The 19,927-nt window shown below is 36.2% G+C and overlaps 1 protein-coding gene across 2 annotated transcripts in view; it reads right to left on the reverse strand.

Annotated features, from left to right (window-relative positions):
* The window catches only part of COBL (cordon-bleu WH2 repeat protein), a 558,417-nt gene that overhangs the window by 80,724 nt on the left and 457,766 nt on the right, over positions 1-19,927 (reverse strand). For both annotated transcript variants that reach the window (XM_053714458.1, XM_053714459.1), the window contains one exon: positions 6,726-6,917. In XM_053714458.1, coding sequence (XP_053570433.1) covers positions 6,726-6,917 — 192 coding nt within the window. The remainder of the gene's footprint in view (positions 1-6,725; positions 6,918-19,927) is intronic.

The raw sequence follows: 19,927 nt of genomic DNA on the forward strand, positions 1-19,927 counted from the left end.
CTTTGTGGCGAAACATGTCAGGGCAGCTGGAGAACATTTCTCCTTTTTAACTAAAACAACAGTGTGAATTGGTGTATGAATGTTTAATTAGAAAATAATTTAAAAAGGTATATGCGTGAGAGAGTGTGTGCAATGGAGATATCCTAGCCGTATACCAGTTGCTAATTATTTGTATCAGCACCTTTCAAATCGCTACCTCAAATAATAGATATACCACGAATTGACACATTATGGTAAGGGGGCTTCAATGCTTCCTTAACCTAAAATATTAAGTGACCTATTTATCTTAAAAAAACTTGGGAGGTTTAACGGTAATATAATTTTTACTACCAAGTCTAAAACACCCGCTTTGCTATTTTGTTAATGGTAACCATAGATAATTTATCGGCAAAATAAGCTATATACTCCTAACCAGCATATAATACTTATCTAGGAGATACATCAGACCATATTTGAGGGCCAATATTGACAGTAATTATTGGTGATGTACGCTGCTAACTTTAACCATATGTAAGGGAACCTATATTAGTATCACTGACGCTACGGAAGCCTGTGTATACGTAATCAATTAGGGGCATTATTCTGATATCTCAGTTGTATAAGTTAGTGGCTCTGACACAAAGGAGGTCAGTGTAACTAAAAGAAATCATTTTTAATACAGCAACCGTCATTTTACAGCTGAGTTTTGCCCGAATTTATCATAAAAAGTTCTCACCTAAATGCTAAGCGCCATTACACAAGTATAAGCACCGCACACTGCAATATGTATTTGTTTATACTAGGTATTCTCATCCAGTATTAAATAAACTGATATTGTACCGGATTTATGTGTATGTTTAGCTCTCTGAATGGAATCCCATTAATATAATTATTGGTACCCATAAACAATTTCAATTAACCCATAGAGCTATCTACATACGAGTACAAAATATTTGCAATACCAGATTAATACTGGAAAACCCCAAACTTGATTATCCCTATAAGTAGGGGAATACTCCTGAACCCCCGTGTATAAGTTGGTATAACGATATTTAAAAGGGGTGCCATATCGTCTTACAAATACCGCCTCACAGTATAATAACATCAACCTAACCTAGGATGATGCAGCAGATAATTCCCCCAGTGCATTCTGCAAGGTGGTAATTCTATTCTATTTCAAACAACAGAGTGGCAAATAGTAAGCGGGGACTTTTACAGCCTGGGTCCTTAATATCTGAATATTATTACTCACACCCCTCTCACAGAGGACTAACACAACTATTGGTGGATCGGCCACACCTGAGATATAACTCAGGATCTCACCCGAGGTACATGTAGCACCCCACAATAGTGAGGATATCCTCCTGAGAATATACCTATAATATACAATTTGATAATTCCTCCTTAGGAGCAGCATTCCCTCACCTCACACTGTTTGTGATTTTTAATGTGTTGTAATGATTTTAACAATTCTAATAAAAGTTAAGTTTTAAACCCGCCCTTCTCTGGGCTTCTTTACCTATGGTAGCATTGGACTTAAATTGATTACTTGCTGGTGAGTGCTATCTAAGTACATCCTTTCAATTGCTTCCTGCAATTGATATTTGCTAGTTAGTCTCTCCCTATGTACAGCACCCAAGTCCCCCAGAACACTATTGGTATTTCTCATACTCTGAGAAGAAATTAGAAAACTAGTGGGACACAGCATCAGTAGTGCCGTCGTCTTTCTCTTGTCTGTTTATAAATCAGTCCAGATTGGAATGCATAGAAAGAACTGTTTGCAGAAAAATGCAAGTAAAGTCTGTGTTGTGTGATTATTTTATTAGGTTTATAATGCTGTTTAGCAAATGTTTTTGTTCGTTTAACTTAGTTTAATTATATATTCTGTGTTGTGTGATTATTTTATTAGGTTTATAATGCTGTTTAACATTTAAAGTCTTCATTTCAAAGCTTTAAAAATAATGTATTAGGTGTTACTTATGACAATTTTGAGAGGGGCCTGGAACCTATCTCCCTCACTTCCAATTGACTTACATTATAAACTGGGTTTCGATTTACAACCATTCCTTCTGGAACCTAACCCCGTCGTAAACTGAGGGCTACCTGTATATATATATATATATATATATATATATATATATATATATATATATATATATATATATATATATATTTATACACATATAAATACAGAAATGCATATGTACATACATATAAACATATATATATATATATATATATATATATATATATATATACACACATATAAATACACAAATACATATGTACACACATATAAACATGTATATATATATATATATATATATAAAACACACACATATAAATACATATTTAGACATATATATGTATGTATTTCAATGTTAAAGCCCTTCGTCTACCTTTTTTTTCTAATACCTGAGATCTCATATCTTTGAGTCCTTATAACTTTTGTGTGCAATATTTTTTTTTAATAATTATTAGATGGTGTTATTATTAGTGTAACTATACTTTGTAATGTATTTTCATGCGCAAACGATCACGTTTACGTTCAACTTGTAATACCAGCAGTAAACATTCGAGCGCAAACACCTGCGATAAACCCCTTCGCTTGTGCGCAAACTGGTAATCTAGCCCATTAAGTGTAAGTCACATGCACAAAAAGAATCAGAAAAAATGTAATAACTTTTCTCTGAAGGATTTTTTTCAAATCCAAGTAAACTGCAAACACTGATCAGCACTGATTCATTTTTTCAGATTAATCTGACACTATTTTTGTTTACAATATTGCTTGACATTGTCATAGCAACCTGCATGGTGTCATTTCCTGGGGGTGGGGTCTATTTTGCTTTATAAGCTTGGTTTGTTGATTTACACATTTGTCTGAAGAATGACTGATCCCCGAAACGTCACACTTTGAATAAATAATTCACTTTGTACAAGTCCAGTGAGTGTGGATCATTCATTACTGATATATCTCCTCTGCTCCTGTTACCCTGGCACGCTGATTAAAGGTGAGAGTGCAAATCCATTCTGTTCTGTATATATAGGAATATCTATTTAAAAATAATTTTAACATATTCCCCTATGTAAAGAACAATATGAAATATTTACAGTATATACACAGCAAAACTCTTTTTTTATCTTTGAGCCCTTATAACCTTTTTAGGCAATATGTTTTTTATATAATTTTTATCAGAGTTATTATGAGTGTAAATGTATTGTTAAATTTATTTTTGATGTTTTTTGTGCCACTTTTTTGTCTCGCTTAACAGTTAACCAGAGCTTTGAAGTCGCGCTAATCCGATGCACGCTAAATTCAATTGCGTTTATTTTCAACTCATAATACGTAAGTTATTTCAGTTGTGCGAAAATAGCCGCTAAATACCCCATATCATTTGCGGGCTACAGTTACTGAGACACTTGTAATCTCGTAATCGTAATCTATGGGGCCGATTTACTAAAGTGTGGCGGACATGATACGATGTAGCGTATCATGTCCGCCGCACATCGATAAATGCCGACAGCGATTTATCATTGCACAAGCAGTTCTGGTTGTGCAATGCCGTCCCCTGCAGTTTCACGGCCAATTGGCCGCTAGCAGGGGGTGTAAATCAGCCCGATCATATAGGATCGGGCGGATTGAAGACTGCAGCCTCAAAAGCAGCGGACTAGTTATGGAGCAGTGGTTTTTAGACCGCTGCTTCATAATTACTGTTTCTGGCGAGCCTAAAGGCTCACGCGGAAACAGGGGCATCAAACTCCATTCGGAGCTTGATAATTCGGCCCCTATATGTGCATTATAGCTAGTCAAGTATGTACATACCTCTGATAATTTCCTGCAGTTTAGCCATTAACTGTTAAACTAGAGAAGCATTATTATAGATTATGTTTTTCAGCTATTTAAGCCTGCAGATCCATGTAGTTATTAAAATAAAATGAATAATTTATATCTTAAACATTATATAATATATATAATTATCAGGGTTTGAGGTATTGCACCTACCTGCAATGTGTATTAGAGTAATTATTCCATTGTAATTATAAAGTGATTTTTCAGCATCCTCCTTGCTAATGTGTTTCTGCAGCCTAATCTAATGTGTAATTATTTGAGGGCTTGATTACAAGTGGCACAATAACATTAGCGTGCACAATACTAAAATATATAAACAGGGCTGCACAAGCACAAACTATATTTGAGGTTTTCAAGTTAGCGGAACTGAAGTCCTCCCATAAGGGGTTAGGGCTAAATAAAAAGTTGCACCAAACACAACATAAATACATTAAAATAAAATAAACATTATCCATAAGTATTAAACAAAAAGGTATATGACAAGGTATTTGAATGGAAACGACTATATTGTATGTAATTGCTGTGAAAAAGTCTTAGGCCACCATTAGATTTGTTGTTTTAGCAAAGTTTCAATGACCATCCATATTTATTTTTCGGTCTCTTTATTAAGATATAAACAGAAAATATAGGAAATATGAACACAAAATATAAAAAAAGCATTAATTAAAAATGTTCAAGACAAAATGGCTTCTTCAGGCAAAAGTCATTATTTAGTGTGACCTCCCTTGGCACTAAGCACATCTTGAACTCTTTTGGGAGACTGTCCTGAAGTTTTCTGAAGTAATCTTCTGGTATATTACACCAGGCTTCTTTCAGCACTTCCCAGAGTTCTTCTTTAGCTTTAGGTTGTCTTTTATTTCTCTCTGTCCAGGTGATCCTATACTGCCTCTATAATATTCAGGTCTTGACTATGTGGAGGCCAGTCCATGACTGTATGTGTTTTATCAGCTGTTTTTATGCTCCAAATATGATTTTACTGCATTAGCAGTGTGCTTGAGATCGTTATTCATGCTGAAAAATAAAACCATTCACAATCAGGTACTTTCCAGAAGGAATGGCATGATGAATTAAAACCTGTCTTTACTTTTCAGCATCAATTCGGGCAATATCGTTAACACCACTGGCAAAAATACAGCCCCAAACCAGGACAGACCCTCAACCATGCATTCATGCTTCCATCTCTGTCCAACTCTTCTTCTAACATATTGTCGAAGATTGGACCCAAAACTTTCAAACTTGGATTCGTCAGTCTATAATACTCTTTTCCACTGATCTTCATTTCAATCTTTGTGAGCTTTAGAATATCTTAGCTTTTTCCCCTGTTCCCGTTCCGAAAAAGTGGTTTCTTGGCTGCTACCCTTCCACAGAGACCATTCCTAATCAAGCTTCTTTGGACTGTAGAAGGGTCAACCTGGCATCCTGATGAAGCTGCCAGATGCTGAGCCAGGTCCTTGCTGGACTTCTGCCCGGTCTCTCAAAGAAGAAACTCTGAGAAACTTCTCATCAGATTTTTAAAAGGTTTCTTGGCCTTCAAGTCTTTTTTTTGTCCTTGACCTCTCCTGAATCTTCAAATTTCTTTATAACAGCTTAAATACCACATCTTGAGTATCCAGTTTGTTTGCTGATTTACCTTTGAGAGTGACCTTACTGATGCAAAAGTATGATTTTATGTCTGTCAAATTTCTGTGATCTATGGCATTTTGAATGGAATGATGCAATTTAAAGTTGGTCTTATTAGCAAGCTTCCAATGAATTGAACTCATACCACATGTGTATGTAATGCTCAAGCATTTCTTGCACAAACCTGGTGTAATAGTTCTTATTCAGAGCAGTCATTTTGACACGAAATAGTAGGGCAAATACAGCATTAATTAGGGTTCCATTCCATTTAGGTTTTTGAGAGCCAGGTTTCTGCTATTGCTCAAGTATAAGGGGAGGTCAAACTAAATACTTGCCAATTTAGCCTATAGAAGCTGTTTTTCTGTTGTTTAATACTGCATACAAGTATCCGGTATTTTCTGGTTGTATTCCTATAAAGAGACTAAGAAATTATTATATATAGTCATTATACCATTGCTAAAACAACAAATCTAATGATGGCCTAAGACTTTTGCACAGTACTGTATATATACATGTGTATATATATTTACATATATATATATATATATATGTGTGTATACATGGTGTATTTATGTTTATATGTGTATATATGTGTGTATATATATATATATATATACATATATACACATATAAAGACACATATATACAGAAGTATACACACATATATATATATATATATATATATATATAAATACTTTGGAGCCCTTTCCACTCAAATACCTGAAAACAATCATCATCATCTTTAATCAATTGTAATATTTAATAATGTGTTTTTACTATGTATGCACTGTAAATATTTTACATTCCAATGTTCTTTATATAGGGGAAATGTTCTATGTATTTGTAAAAAGATATTCCTACATACTGTATATACATATATATATATATATATATATATATTCATACAAAAATACATTTTATATATATATATATATATATATATATATATATATATATATATATATATATATATATATATATATATATATATATATATATATATATAGTTGATTACATTTTATTTTTACCATGCAAGCAAATTCAAAACTCAAAATATTAAACCGTATTTAATTAAATAAATATATCCCTAAATGGTAATTGATTACATAGTAGTTGAACATATATGTGGTGGTCTTTACTAAAATCAGACAGCTCCATTGTTTACCAGATAAGCTTCACAGTGTGAGACAGCATTACCCACTGAAAAAAAACAAGTTTTCTCTTTGAAAACATAGGCATGTTGTGCCCTTTTAAGGGTTTTTAGATTAAGGCTCACCTGATCGGTTGTCTTGCTTTCTGAAACCTTCTCAACAGATGCTTGATGGGCAGCAGAGGGTGGGGGTGGTGCCCTGCGTTTTTTCATTTCTGCTTTAGTGTCGATTCCAGAAATATTATTAAGCGACTTTGAATTACCCATTTTAAATGGATGGGAATTCACATAAGGGGAACTAGGAGCAGTTGAAAAGCCCTGAAAAAGAAAAAGAACTTCTATGACTGGCCTTGAAACAACAAAACAATAAGCCAATCTATGGCCCAGTATACAGATAAAAATCCACAAATCCAGAACTCCAAAATCCAAAATTATTCTGAAATCTAAACTTTTTAATTAATATTTACAATGATCAAAAATGACTATGTTTCCTGCCTGTAAGTCACAATTTTCTCTGTCTGTGTTGTTGGTTTTGCCTTTGTGATCTAAAATGCAAATAATAGTCTGTATTTATTTAAAATAACAAATATGATCTGCCTGATTACAGCGCTGTACTATCTTCCTAAGGGTACGATGTATACAAAAGTATTGAAAATGATATAAAACTATATTTAGATTGCATGTGTAAGCTACAGTATATCATGACATGTAAATATTGCCTAAATGACATAAGATATTGTTATTTACACTTTATTCCATCCCCTCTCCCATCTGTCCTATTTTACAGATGCAAATATCCCAAAATCCAAACTATTCCGAAATCCAAACATGTTCCGGTCCCAACCAGTTTGAATATAGGGTTTTCTACGTGTACCATCAACTTATGACACATATCCTAAGGAATAATAACTGTGCTCTGTTTTAAAAAACAAACAAACAGACAAAAAACATACCAACAATTGTAGGATTAGTAGTGACGTACATAAAAACAGATTATTAATAGTTACATTTAAAAAGGAAGTATGACATAGGAGTAGCCCTATTTTATCATTGCCATTCATAAGTAAACTATATGTGGCCGATTTATCAAGCTCCGCCCCTGTTTCGGTGCGAGTCTTCAGGCTCACCGGAAACAGAAGTTATGAAACAGCGGTCTAAAGACCGCTGCTCCATAACTTGTCCGCCTGCTCTGAGGCAGCGGACAGAAATCAACCGGATCGAATACAATCGGGTTAATTGACACCCCCTGCTAGCAGGCGATTGGCCGCAAATTTGCAGGGGGGGGGGGCATTGCACCAGCAGTGCACAAGAACTGCTGGTGCAATGATAAATGCTGACAGCGTATGCTGTCGACATTTATCGATGTGCAGCGGACATGAGACGCTTCATTGTATCATGTCTGTCCGCACTGTAATAAATCTACCCCTATATGCTGTATATACACTGGTTGTTTAAAAAAAAAAAATGAGTGTGTATATTAGACAAAGTTACAGAAAACCTCTGCAGTTATTGTCATGAGCTCCAGTGCAATAGATCTGATAGATAGTGTATTGCTCCTCCTAAAGGGATAAAAATAAAAAAACAGCAAATTTAGAGATAAAAAGTTTCAGAGTGGAATTTTTCTCGAGTTTATATACTGTAGCAATTGGAAATTTAGCTGATCGTGTCATTTTAATTTTCATATATTTAAGATGTAAATTTTGTCCAGTGGCCTGACCAGACCAGGCCAGGCCAGTTAGATAGAGGCAAAGCATAACCTAAAAAAAAAAAAAAAAACACTGCAGAACTGGTATATATGGTCCCTAAAAATAAATTGTTAGCCCATATAAGAGATTAATTCTCCTCTACTATAAAATGGAAAGCTCTAAAAGGAATTGTACAAATACTGTAGGCGATAGAGAATCTTCACAAGATAAAAATTCCCAGTAAGATTCTTTTCTTTTTTATTTTTTTTTATTTTAATAGTATAATTGAGCTACTACAATTTAGTAAATTGCAAAGAGATTGACAAATTAGTTAGTGTATAGTTTTAGAACAGGAGTGCAGTGAAAATTATTTACACAGTTTGTTAATAAAACACATAATATGTGTCTATGGAGGACAACAATATACTTGTATGTGACATCATGAAATGTATCATTTCTAAATTTTCATAATGTGGATGCAACTAGAAGGTGATTTTATTGATCATGTGCTATCACTACAATGTGTAAATATGGGTTTTTAATGAGAATGGTGACAGCTGTGGGTATAATTTAATAGTCAATGAAAAATGAGATATTAGCTGCTATTTCATTTCATTTTACTAGAAACATTTTTGCTCATAGAAGTATATTGCAAAAATATTTCTATTTCAAATTGAAATGCACCTATGCATATTTCATTTTGACCTTTCTATCCCTTTAATCAGATCATAAACCAGTGTAGGTTAGGATTATTTGCAGTCAAACTAAACTACCCAAATTATATAGAGGTGCCTATGTTTTGTAAAAGGATACCAAGAGAAATAGGTAAATTTGGTAATATAAGTAAATTAGTTTAAAGTAAGATAGAGCATGCAATTTGAAAAAAAAAAAAAAACTTATTTACTTCTATTATCAAATCTGCTTCATTCTCTTGGTATCCTTTGTTGAAAAGCATATGTCGGTAGGTTTAGGAGCAGTGATGCACTACTGGGAGCTAGCTGGTGATTTGTGGCTGCATATACTGTATATGCCTCTTATCTGCTCACCCAATGAATTCAGCTAGCTCCCACTAGTGCATTGTTGCCCTTTCAGCAAAAGACACTAAAAGAATGAAGAACATTTGATAATAGAAGTAAATAAGAAAGTTGGTTGAAATAGTATGTTCTATCTGATTTAAAATTTTGGTTTCATGTGCCCTTCAATTAAATTCTCTGTCAGAAACACAGAATTTAAATTCTGACTTCCATCTTGATATCCTGCTGCTAAACACTGCAAGTACTGTTTATTCTGTGAAACTCTCAAACTGCATGTTAACCTGTTGCCAAACTCTGCAAGTATTGTTTATTCAGTGTAAACCTTCAAACTGCTTGATATCCTGTTGCCAAACTCTGCAAGTACTGTTTATTCAGTGTAAACTCTCAAACTGCATGATAACCTGTTGCCAATCTCTGCAAGTACTGATTAATCTGTGTTAACCTTCAAACTACCTGATATCCTGTTGTCTAACTCTGCAAGTACTGACTATTCAGTATTAACCTAAACTGCCTGATAACCTGTTGCCAAACTCTGCAAGGACTGACTTCACAGTGTTAACCCTTAAACTGCCTGATAACAAGTTACCTACTCCTGCATTATTAACTGTTTCTTGTTTTACCCTTCCTCTGTCTGAGTATAAGTGGAATATCCCTGCTCTCCTGATTCTGTGGAAGACATTTCCTGAAACCAGTTCCTTACTCAGAAGTCTATTTGGCTGATATCTTGAATTACTTTGGACTCAGGCTAACTCTGCTCCATATTGTGAGTACATTGTTTTTTAGAGGTTGTCGTGGGGTCATGTCCTGGATTAAAGGGTGTTGTTTAAGTTCACCCTAGCATTTGGGTCTTCTTCTGGACATTTCCTAACCTGACAACCATCTCTGAACACACAACACGTCGAACCTTGATGCAGATGGGCTACAGCAGCAGAAGACCACACCAGGTGCCCCTCCTGTCAGCTAAGAACAGGAAACTGACGCTACAATTCGCAAAGACTCACAAAAATTGGATAATAGAAAATTGGAAAAACATTGCCTGGTCTGATGAGTCTCGATTTCAGCTGCGACATTCAGATGGTAGGGTCAGAACTTGGCATAAACAACATGAAAGCATGGATTCATCATTACTTGTATCAACGGTTCAGGCTGGTGTTGGTGGTGTAATGGGGTGGGGGATATTTTCTTGGCACACTTTGGGCTTCTTAGTACCAATTGAGCATCGTTTTAACGCCACGGTCTACCTGAGTATTGTTGCTGACCATGTCCATCCCTTTATGACTACAGTGTACTCATCTTCTGATGGCTACTTCCAGCAGGATAATGAACCATGTCACAAAGCTCAAATCATCTCAAACTGGTTTTCTTGAAGATGACAATGACTTCACCGTACTCCAATGGCCTCCACAGTCACCAGATCTCAGTCCAATAGAGCACATTTGGGATGTGGTGGAACGGGAGATTCGCAGCATGGATATGCAGCCGACAAATCTGCAGCAACTGCGTGATGCTATCATGTCAATATGGATCAAAAAGTCTGAGGAATGTTTCCAACACCTTGTTAAATCGTTAAATCTATGCCATGAAGAATTAAGGCAGTTCTGAAGGCAAAAGGGGTCCAAAACCAGTCCTAGCAAGGTATACTTAATAAAGTGGCCGGTGAGTGTGTGTGTATATATATATATATATATATATATATATATATATATATATATATATATATATACACATACACATACATATTTAGACATGTGGAAAAAACAAAAGACTTGTTAGGAGTGGTTGGGAACTCCCTTTTTAATTGGCCGCAATATTGACTGAATAACGCTACAAACAATGATTACTATTTGTGCATAACTAAGTGCTATAGGTGTTGGTAATTGATTAAAATAGAGGAGTAAAAACTCATATAGTTGTTAGCAATAGTGATTAATACCTGCTTGGGCAAAGGAGTACAAGAAGCGCAAGAAGCCTTGAATTATTTATTTGTCACAACAAGTAAAAATATTTAACATAAAAACTTACATTCAAGTAAGTAAATTCATGCACCAAGTATACAACACAGCCGCAGTACAGGACTGGATCCTCAGGCAGATATGTCCAAAACAGATTTCGAAAAGGACCGCCGAACAAAGTCGGCGTCTGACGTCACTATAGGTTCCGGCACCGGAGAGTCCCCCTGCAGGCCTAAGCCTCCTAGACCGCTATTGCTGATGCTGTAACCGGAGCACAGGAGCACTGTATCCCTACGCGTTTCGTCCGGATCCCGGCCGGACTTTTTCAAGGGTTGTTGGATAGTGAAATTAATGAAATTAATGGAATTCCATTAATTTCACTATCCAACAACCCTTGAAAAAGTCCGGCTGGGATCCGGACGAAACGCGTAGGGATACAGTGCTCCTGTGCTCCGGTTACAGCATCAGCAATAGCGGTCTAGGAGGCTTAGGCCTGCAGGGGGACGCTCCGGTGCCGGAACCTATAGTGACGTCAGACGTCGACTTTGTTCGGCGGTCCTTTTCGAAATCTGTTTTGGACATATCTGCCTGAGGATCCGGTCCTGTACTGCGGCTGTGTTGTATACTTGGTGCACAAATTTACTTACTTGAATGTAAGTTTTTATGTTGAATATTTTTACTTGTTGTGACAAATAAATAATTCAAGGCTTCTTGCGCTTCTTGTACTCCTTTGCCCTAGTTCTTCTCTCAACCCTGGTGATTTCAAGAAAGATCACCAAAAAGAAGCGGCATCAACTTGAATTAGCCTACAGACCCAATTGCTTGGAAGTTCCTTTACTCCTGTGAAAAATTGAAATACATTGGGACTTTAGGTTTGAACTCTATGTGCCAATTGTGATTTGTTTTTTTTATCGTGAAGTTTGTTTATTTGCCTGGTTTGTTTGTTTGTTTTCTTTATTTCATTTATCTAAGCTAGTTTAATCTGTATATGTTTATATAGGTTTATATATTTCATTTCATTTTCCTTAAGATTATTTCATTTTCCTTAAGATTATTTAATTCAATTTCATTTGATTTTATTCATTGACAGAAGCAGTTTAGGTGATTTGAACGTTTTTAGTGTATTAGCGCTTTAACAATAACTGTGTGTCTGTACTTTATTAATACCTGCTTACAGGAATTACGGTATATGGCTAGAATTCAGCTCAACGTAGCAGCATTAACCATGACGTTGAAAACAACTATTTAACATAATGGAAATTTAGCTGGTGGGGACTCAGTTTTTGTAATAACATTTTAGCGCAATATAGTAATATTAATTACAGAAGCAACCGAGCGTATAAAGCAACACTGACTACTTTAGCTGTTTAATACATGTAGCACCTAAACTAATCCGGTGAAACGTGAAATTTGTAATTTATCCTTCAGCAGACAAAAACTGAACCAAACAGTGCTCTTAGTAGGAGGCAATTAAACTGAACAAAACAATACTTGTACAATGCAGCAAATAAGTGGAGCATAATTTAACTTTACTATATAACATACATAGAGATTATTTTCATTTCTTTGCAATTTTGTACAATATCTCAATTGCAATCTTAGTCACAACATGAAGATCTATTACTGACAAGATCAAAGAAACAGCGGTTTTATTACAGCATACTATATTTTGCAAGGCTAAATATTTTAAGATACAGTTTCAGTGTCATCACTGATACAAATTATTGTAAGTTTCCAAATAATATACGTGGCAAATTAAATTTGCAACATTATCACCAATAGATAATAAAGAAGTACACAGCTCAATAATTCTAAGAACACTGACTTGCCATTCAATTTAATCGGCAACAGTAGTATAAGTGTGACACAGAATACAACTGAACTGCACTATAAAGATTAAACTTCAGCTCAAACTGTGGTTTTAAAAAATATATGTTTCTGTAAAATCTAACACAAACAAAGTGTGCAAGAACACTCTTTAACAAATATTATTAAAAATTATTCAATCGCAGTACCAGTTATAACATGTATCTCAATTTTTTTTATTTTTTTTTAAACATACAAAGCTGTATGACATGGTATTAATTGCAGCAATCTCAGCACATGTGTCTGTCAAGTAAATATAAATATATTAAAAAATTGTTGAAGGCTGAAAACACCAGTGCTACCAAAAACTGGGTTATCAGTATAAATTATACAAATAACACAAGTGTTACACAGAACTTGTGATAGTCCTCATTAGCACTACCACCAAACAGGAAGATCCAGAGTGAACTAAGCCTGTATATAACTTTATGAAGTTCAAACGATAAGTTTACATAAAATTATTGAAAAAAACTGTTGAAGGCTGAAACACTAAAGTTACTATTTAACAAAAACTGAGTTATCAGTCAATATTACATAAACAACACAAGTATTATACAGAACTTGTGATAGTCCTTATCAGCATCACCACTAAATAGGAAGATACAAAGTGAACAAAGCCTGTACATAATCCTATGAAGTTCGAACACAATACATATTTTTAATGTGCAATTTCAGTGTTAAAAAAGAGTGAATGATATCCTGTAAAATAACACAACTTGGGTGGAGAATTTTGAACACCCACCCAATATTACAGTACTTAAAGACTATCACAGAGAAAATCACTAGTGCACAATGAAATATTCACAGTAATGGGACCATACTGTGTACCATAAAATTCAAAGACCTCTATCAAACAGCTAATTCCACAACAAGTAATCTATGAATACACCCCAAATAGTGCTTCAATAGTGAAGGTAACACAATTTGTAGACCTCAATAAAATTACCAAATCACTATTTGTAACCTCTAGGGTAAATCACATCACGATTTCAAATCCACCTATAGCATACATAATTATTTGCACAGATATGGTTGTATGTTTAATCATATTAGTCAACACATATTGTGTGTGTTTTTAACGTGTTTGTTTCCCATACTTTTAGTAGTAATTTCTTTAATAAAAGTTATATTTTAATTATCTCCTTCTCCTCTCCCCAATCTTGGGACAAATTGGTTACCAATAACTGATATCAATCTGATACCCAGTCGATCTTTATATAGCTATACATAGCTAAGAATAGCTCTTGAGTGCTATATGTGTATTCCTTTTTTTGGGGGGTTCTCTTAACCCACCATTTAGTTTTGTTTCATATTTAGACATGTGTATATATGTATCTTTATGTTAAAGCCCTTTGCAGCCATTTTTTTCTAACACCTGAGATCTCATATGTTTAAGCTCTTATAACTTTTTAATGCAATATTTTTAATTCATTTTTATTAGATAGTGTAATTATGAGTGTAACTGTACTTTTAAATGTAATTTTGATGTTTTTTTTGCAACTTTTTGTCTTGAGTAACAGTTAACAGTGGGTACATTTAGCCACCAAACATCAAGCGCTACCCAGGTGCTGAACCAATGCATGCTCTGGGGCCGATTTATTAAAGTGCAAGCGGACATGTAAGATGTAGCGTATCATGTCCGCGGCACATCGATAAATGCCGACAGCATATGCTGTCGGCATTTATCATTGCACCAGCAGTTCTTGTGAACTGCTTGTGCAATGCCGCCCCCTGCAGATTAGAGGCCAAACGGTAGCTAGCAGGGGGTGTCAATCAGCACGATCGTATAGGATCGGGCGGATTGATGTCCGCAGCCTCAGAGCAGGCGGAGCTTGATAATTCGTCCCCAGTATCTGAATCATGAAAGAAAAAATTTGGTTTTCATATTGCTTTAATTTTTCTCTGCTGTTTCGGGTTTTTTTTTTAAACAGTGGTTTTGTTAATCCCGTATGTGCCTGCAGTAAAAAAATCATCTTGTGCTTAAACAGAATATACCTTTAATAGTGAACCGTAACAAATATCTTGACTAAGGAATAGACAATAAATAAAAAAAACAGGAAAGCTGCCAGATTAACATGAAACAGGATTCAGAGCAGGATATTAAATTACACAACAATAGTGTACAAATTTATGGGGGGAATCTATTTATAGTATACAGTACATTTTTCCACCCTGGCAGGAACCCGGCACTCACTTAATGTTGCAGCTCCCAGGGTGCCTACAAACCATTGCATAAAATCCTCCAAGAAGCAGGCACTCACTGGCGTTTCAAACAGATTTTTAATCACATCAAATAATCAAACAGTGAACGTTTTTGGGCTTACGCCCGTCCTCAGACTTGATAACAATAATGTGTACTTACCACCCCTATATGTGCTACTGAACAGATCCCCTGGTGAGCCGCTCTGCCGCATCTGGGTCTCACACAACACGGGCGACGCAACTGCGCATGCGCCGACCGTACTACGGAGTCCCGTCTGGGCCAACGGAAGTTAATCCTGATAAAAGCAAAACAGACTGCATAACTATGCACGGGACAAGAATATACCTAAACGGCAAATTGTAAATACAATGGGAGTCACAAAGTAAAACATCGATACTTATAGAGCAATAGTCAATACATCATTATTCAACCAGCATAAATATAATACCTATTGCAAGAATCAGTTAGACATATATCGCATAGTAACTCAGAAGCATAATAACGTTGAATAAACGTTAGCCATATATAGTGCAGCATATTAAAGCTAAACACATTGAACAAGATAAGAGCTTTGTTAAAGGAGGGCACACTAACTAGCAAACCTACAGGTTAATAGATACTACAAATAATGCTTCAATATGATACCTGAACATATATTAGGGAGATGATATAAATCCTAACATTAGTGATACATATGGTACCGTCCGTATAAACCCCACATGTGTTGTATATTTAATAAACATATTCGCACTGATATACATCCTATCATTAGTGATTCATATGGTACGGTCAGTATAAACCCCACATGTGTTGTATGTTGAATAAACATGTTAGCACTGTATAGTGTAGTATATTTATGCGGAAAACAAAATAAGAGTATATTAATGGAGGGCACACGAACTATCAGATCTGCAGGTTAATTAATACTACAGATAATACTCAAATGTGAAACCTGAATATATATTAGGGAAATAGTCATATACACATCCAATCATTAATTATACTTATGGCCCCACCAGCATAAACCCCACATTCTAAGATTATTACAGAGTAGTACATGGGTGCACTAACAAATCAATCATGTGACTACAGGTATAGATTTATTTCACAAAAAACAATGTAAGTCCAGGTTAGTGTTGAGACCCTTGGGGACCAATGCTTCCAAAGTGAAAATTCACTTGGACTCCCTCTGTAGCAGCATATTAGCTCTATTTCCACCCCGGTGGGAGCAGGGATATGGTCGATTATAATGTATCTTAAGTCAGATACATTATGCTTGTATTTGAGGAAGTGCCTTGGTACAGGTTGGTCAGAACTGCCATCTCTTAAAGCCATACGTATAGATGACCTGTGGTTGGCCATGCGTGTTCGTAAATCATCTTGGGTCTTTCCAAAGTAGAATTTTCCACATGGACAGTGTAACATGTACACCACATGTGTGGTAGTGCATGTGACCCTATAGTTGATGGTATAGCGTTTGTTTCTTAGGGGGTGATCAAAATATTTACTCTGCGTCAGTCCATTACATGTCACGCACCCACTGCATTTATAGCACCCATTTCTGTCTGAGCCCAACCCAGTCCAGCTCATGTAGCTGGCTCTGTTGTCAATACGAAGGAGATGATCACAAAGAGATCTACCTTTTCTGTACCCAACCATAGGGCCATCAAAATCACCAAATGGTAATAAAGCATCAGATCTGATAATCTCCCAATTTCTTTTCAGAATATTGGGAATTTCAATCTTATCTGGGGTGAATTCTGTAGAGAAAATTAATTGCTTGTTGGGACTGTTCCTGGTTCTTTTTGTCAATGTTTGTTCCTGTGTCATTATAAGAGATTGACCCAGTGGCCCTTGTAGGATGTCAGGAGAGTACCCCCTGGTTTGGAATTTCGAATACATCTCATTTAGCTGTACCAATTTGGTACCAGGATCACTGTTGTTTCTTACTACCCGTTTAAACTGTGACTTTGGTAGTGCCCTTTATAGACTAGGGTGGTGACAACTAGTGGAATCCAGCAGTGAATTGCGGTCAGTTGGCTTGTTAAACAGTGTGGTAGTCAATCTGCAATCCCTCTTTATTAATCTGAGGTCCAGAAAATCAATTGTTGACTTGTCACAATTCATCTTGAATTTTAAGTTTGGATTTTGTAGATTTAATTTCAATAGCCAATCATCCAAGTCACTTTGGTGACCCCTCCAAATTATGAGGAGGTCATCGATGTATGTTTTGAATAACAGTAACCTGGGGTCTTTGAATGCATCAGTATCCTCCTCCTCAAAACACGGCACGCCATATATAAATTGGCATACGATGGGGCCACATTTAACCCCATCGCAGTGCCGGCAGTTTGGAAGTAATAACTGTTTTCGAATTTGAAATAATTATATTTCAGACAAAATTCGGTCAATTCCAGGATGACATCCAAAGGAGGCCCAATATATGGGTATTGCAATAGCTTTCTCCTGATCGCCATCAAGCCCTCATTGTGTGGAATGGCTGTGTACAGGCTTGCGACATCTAATGTCACCAAGATGTCGTTTTCTTCAATGTCAGCTAGATTGTTAATCAGCTGAACCACTTCAATGGAATCTTGAATAAAGGAGGGCATATTATGCACCAACGGTTGGAATAGTGTGTCTAAATAAATAGCAATAGGTTGTAGGATGGAACCACGGGAGGACACTATCGGTCGTCCCGGTGGATGTGCCATGTGCTTGTGGACCTTCGGGAGCGTGTAAATCACAGGAGTGATAGGAAATTCCACGGTTATGAATTCACTTGTGCTTTTAGACAGACAATTGGACTCCATTGCTTGTATAATATAATTATCAATTATACGCTTAAATTCTTTAGTGGGATCACTCACCAATTTACGGTACGTCAGGGCATCAGACAATTGTGACAGGATCTCTTTTTTGTAATACCCATAGTCTTGGAGTACCAAAGCACCCCCCTTATCCGCTTTGCGGATAACCAATTGATGATTGTCCCTTAGGCCCTGATGCCGAAAGAAGGGTGCTTACCAAGGGTTTGAAATTCATACCTACTAATCAGACTGATGAATTTTCATTGCAAGTAGATCTTTACAAGTTTAAATGACAATTAGCCTTAAAAGAACATTTTGGAGCCAGTAAAAACATGGGGGATGAATTAAGGAAAAAGAGCAAATTTGACCCCAAAAGTACAAATTCTAGTATACTCACCTATACACGCCTGGTGGAACAAGAAACAGGCAACAGTATACACTCAAAAAAAAATACCCAGAGGAACAATCTCAGCAAGGAAGAACGTATTGCTTTGAAGGGCCTAAGGGACAATCATCAATTGGTTATCCGCAAAGCGGATAAGGGGGGTGCTTTGGTACTCCAAGACTATGCGGATTACAAAAAAGAGATCCTGTCACAATTGTTTGATGCCCTGACGTACCGTAAATTGGTGAGTGATCCCACTAAAGAATTTAAGTGTATAATTGATAATTATATTATACAAGCAATGGAGTCCAATTGTCTGTCTAAAAGCACAAGTGAATTCATGACCGTGGAATTTCCTATCACTCCGGTGATTTACACGCTCACGAAGGTCCGCAAGGACATGGTACACCCACCGGGACGACCGATAGTGTCCTCCCGTGGGTCCATCCTACAAGCTATTGCTATTTATTTAGACACACTGTTCCAACCGTTGGTGCATAATATGCCCTCCTTTATTCTAGATTCCATTGAAGTGGTTCAGCTGATTAACAATCTAGCTGACATTGAAGAAAATGACATCTTGGTGACATTAGATGTCGCAAGCCTGTACACAGCCATTCCACACAATGAGGGCTTGATGGCGATCAGGAGAAAGCTATTGCAATACCCATATATTGGGCCTCCTTTGGAAGTCATCCTGGAATTGACCGAATTTTGTCTGAAATATAATTATTTCAAATTCGAAAACAGTTATTACCTCCAAACTGCCGGCACTGCGATGGGGTCAAATGTGGCCCTATCGTATGCCAATTTATATATGGCGTGTTTTGAGAAGGAGGATACTGATGCATTCAAAGACCCCAGGATACTGTTATTCAAAAGATACATCGATGACCTCCTCATAATTTGGAGGGGTCACCAACGTGACTTGGATGATTGGCTATTGAAATTAAATCTACAAAATCCAAATTTAAAATTCAAGATGAATTGTGACAAGTCAACAATTGATTTTCTGGACCTCATTAATAAAAAGGGATTGCAGATTGACTACCACACTGTTTAACAAGCCAACTGACTGCAATTCACTGCTGGATGCCACTAGTTGTCACCACCCTAGTCTAAAAAGGGCACTACCAAAGTCACAGTTTAAATGGGTAGTAAGAAACAACATTGATCCTGGTACGAAATTGGTACAGCTTAATGAGATGTATTCGAAATTCCAAACCAGGGGGTACTCTCCTGACATCCTACAAGGGCCACTGGGTCAATCTCTTATAATGACACAGAAACAAACATTGACAAAAAGAACCAGGAACAGTCCCAACAAGCAATTAATTTTCTCTACAGAATTCACCCCAGATAAGATTGAAATTCCCAATATTCTGAAAAGAAA

The sequence above is a fragment of the Bombina bombina genome, chromosome 5 (assembly GCF_027579735.1).
Source record: "Bombina bombina isolate aBomBom1 chromosome 5, aBomBom1.pri, whole genome shotgun sequence".
In the NCBI taxonomy this organism is placed as follows: Eukaryota; Metazoa; Chordata; class Amphibia; order Anura; family Bombinatoridae; genus Bombina; species Bombina bombina.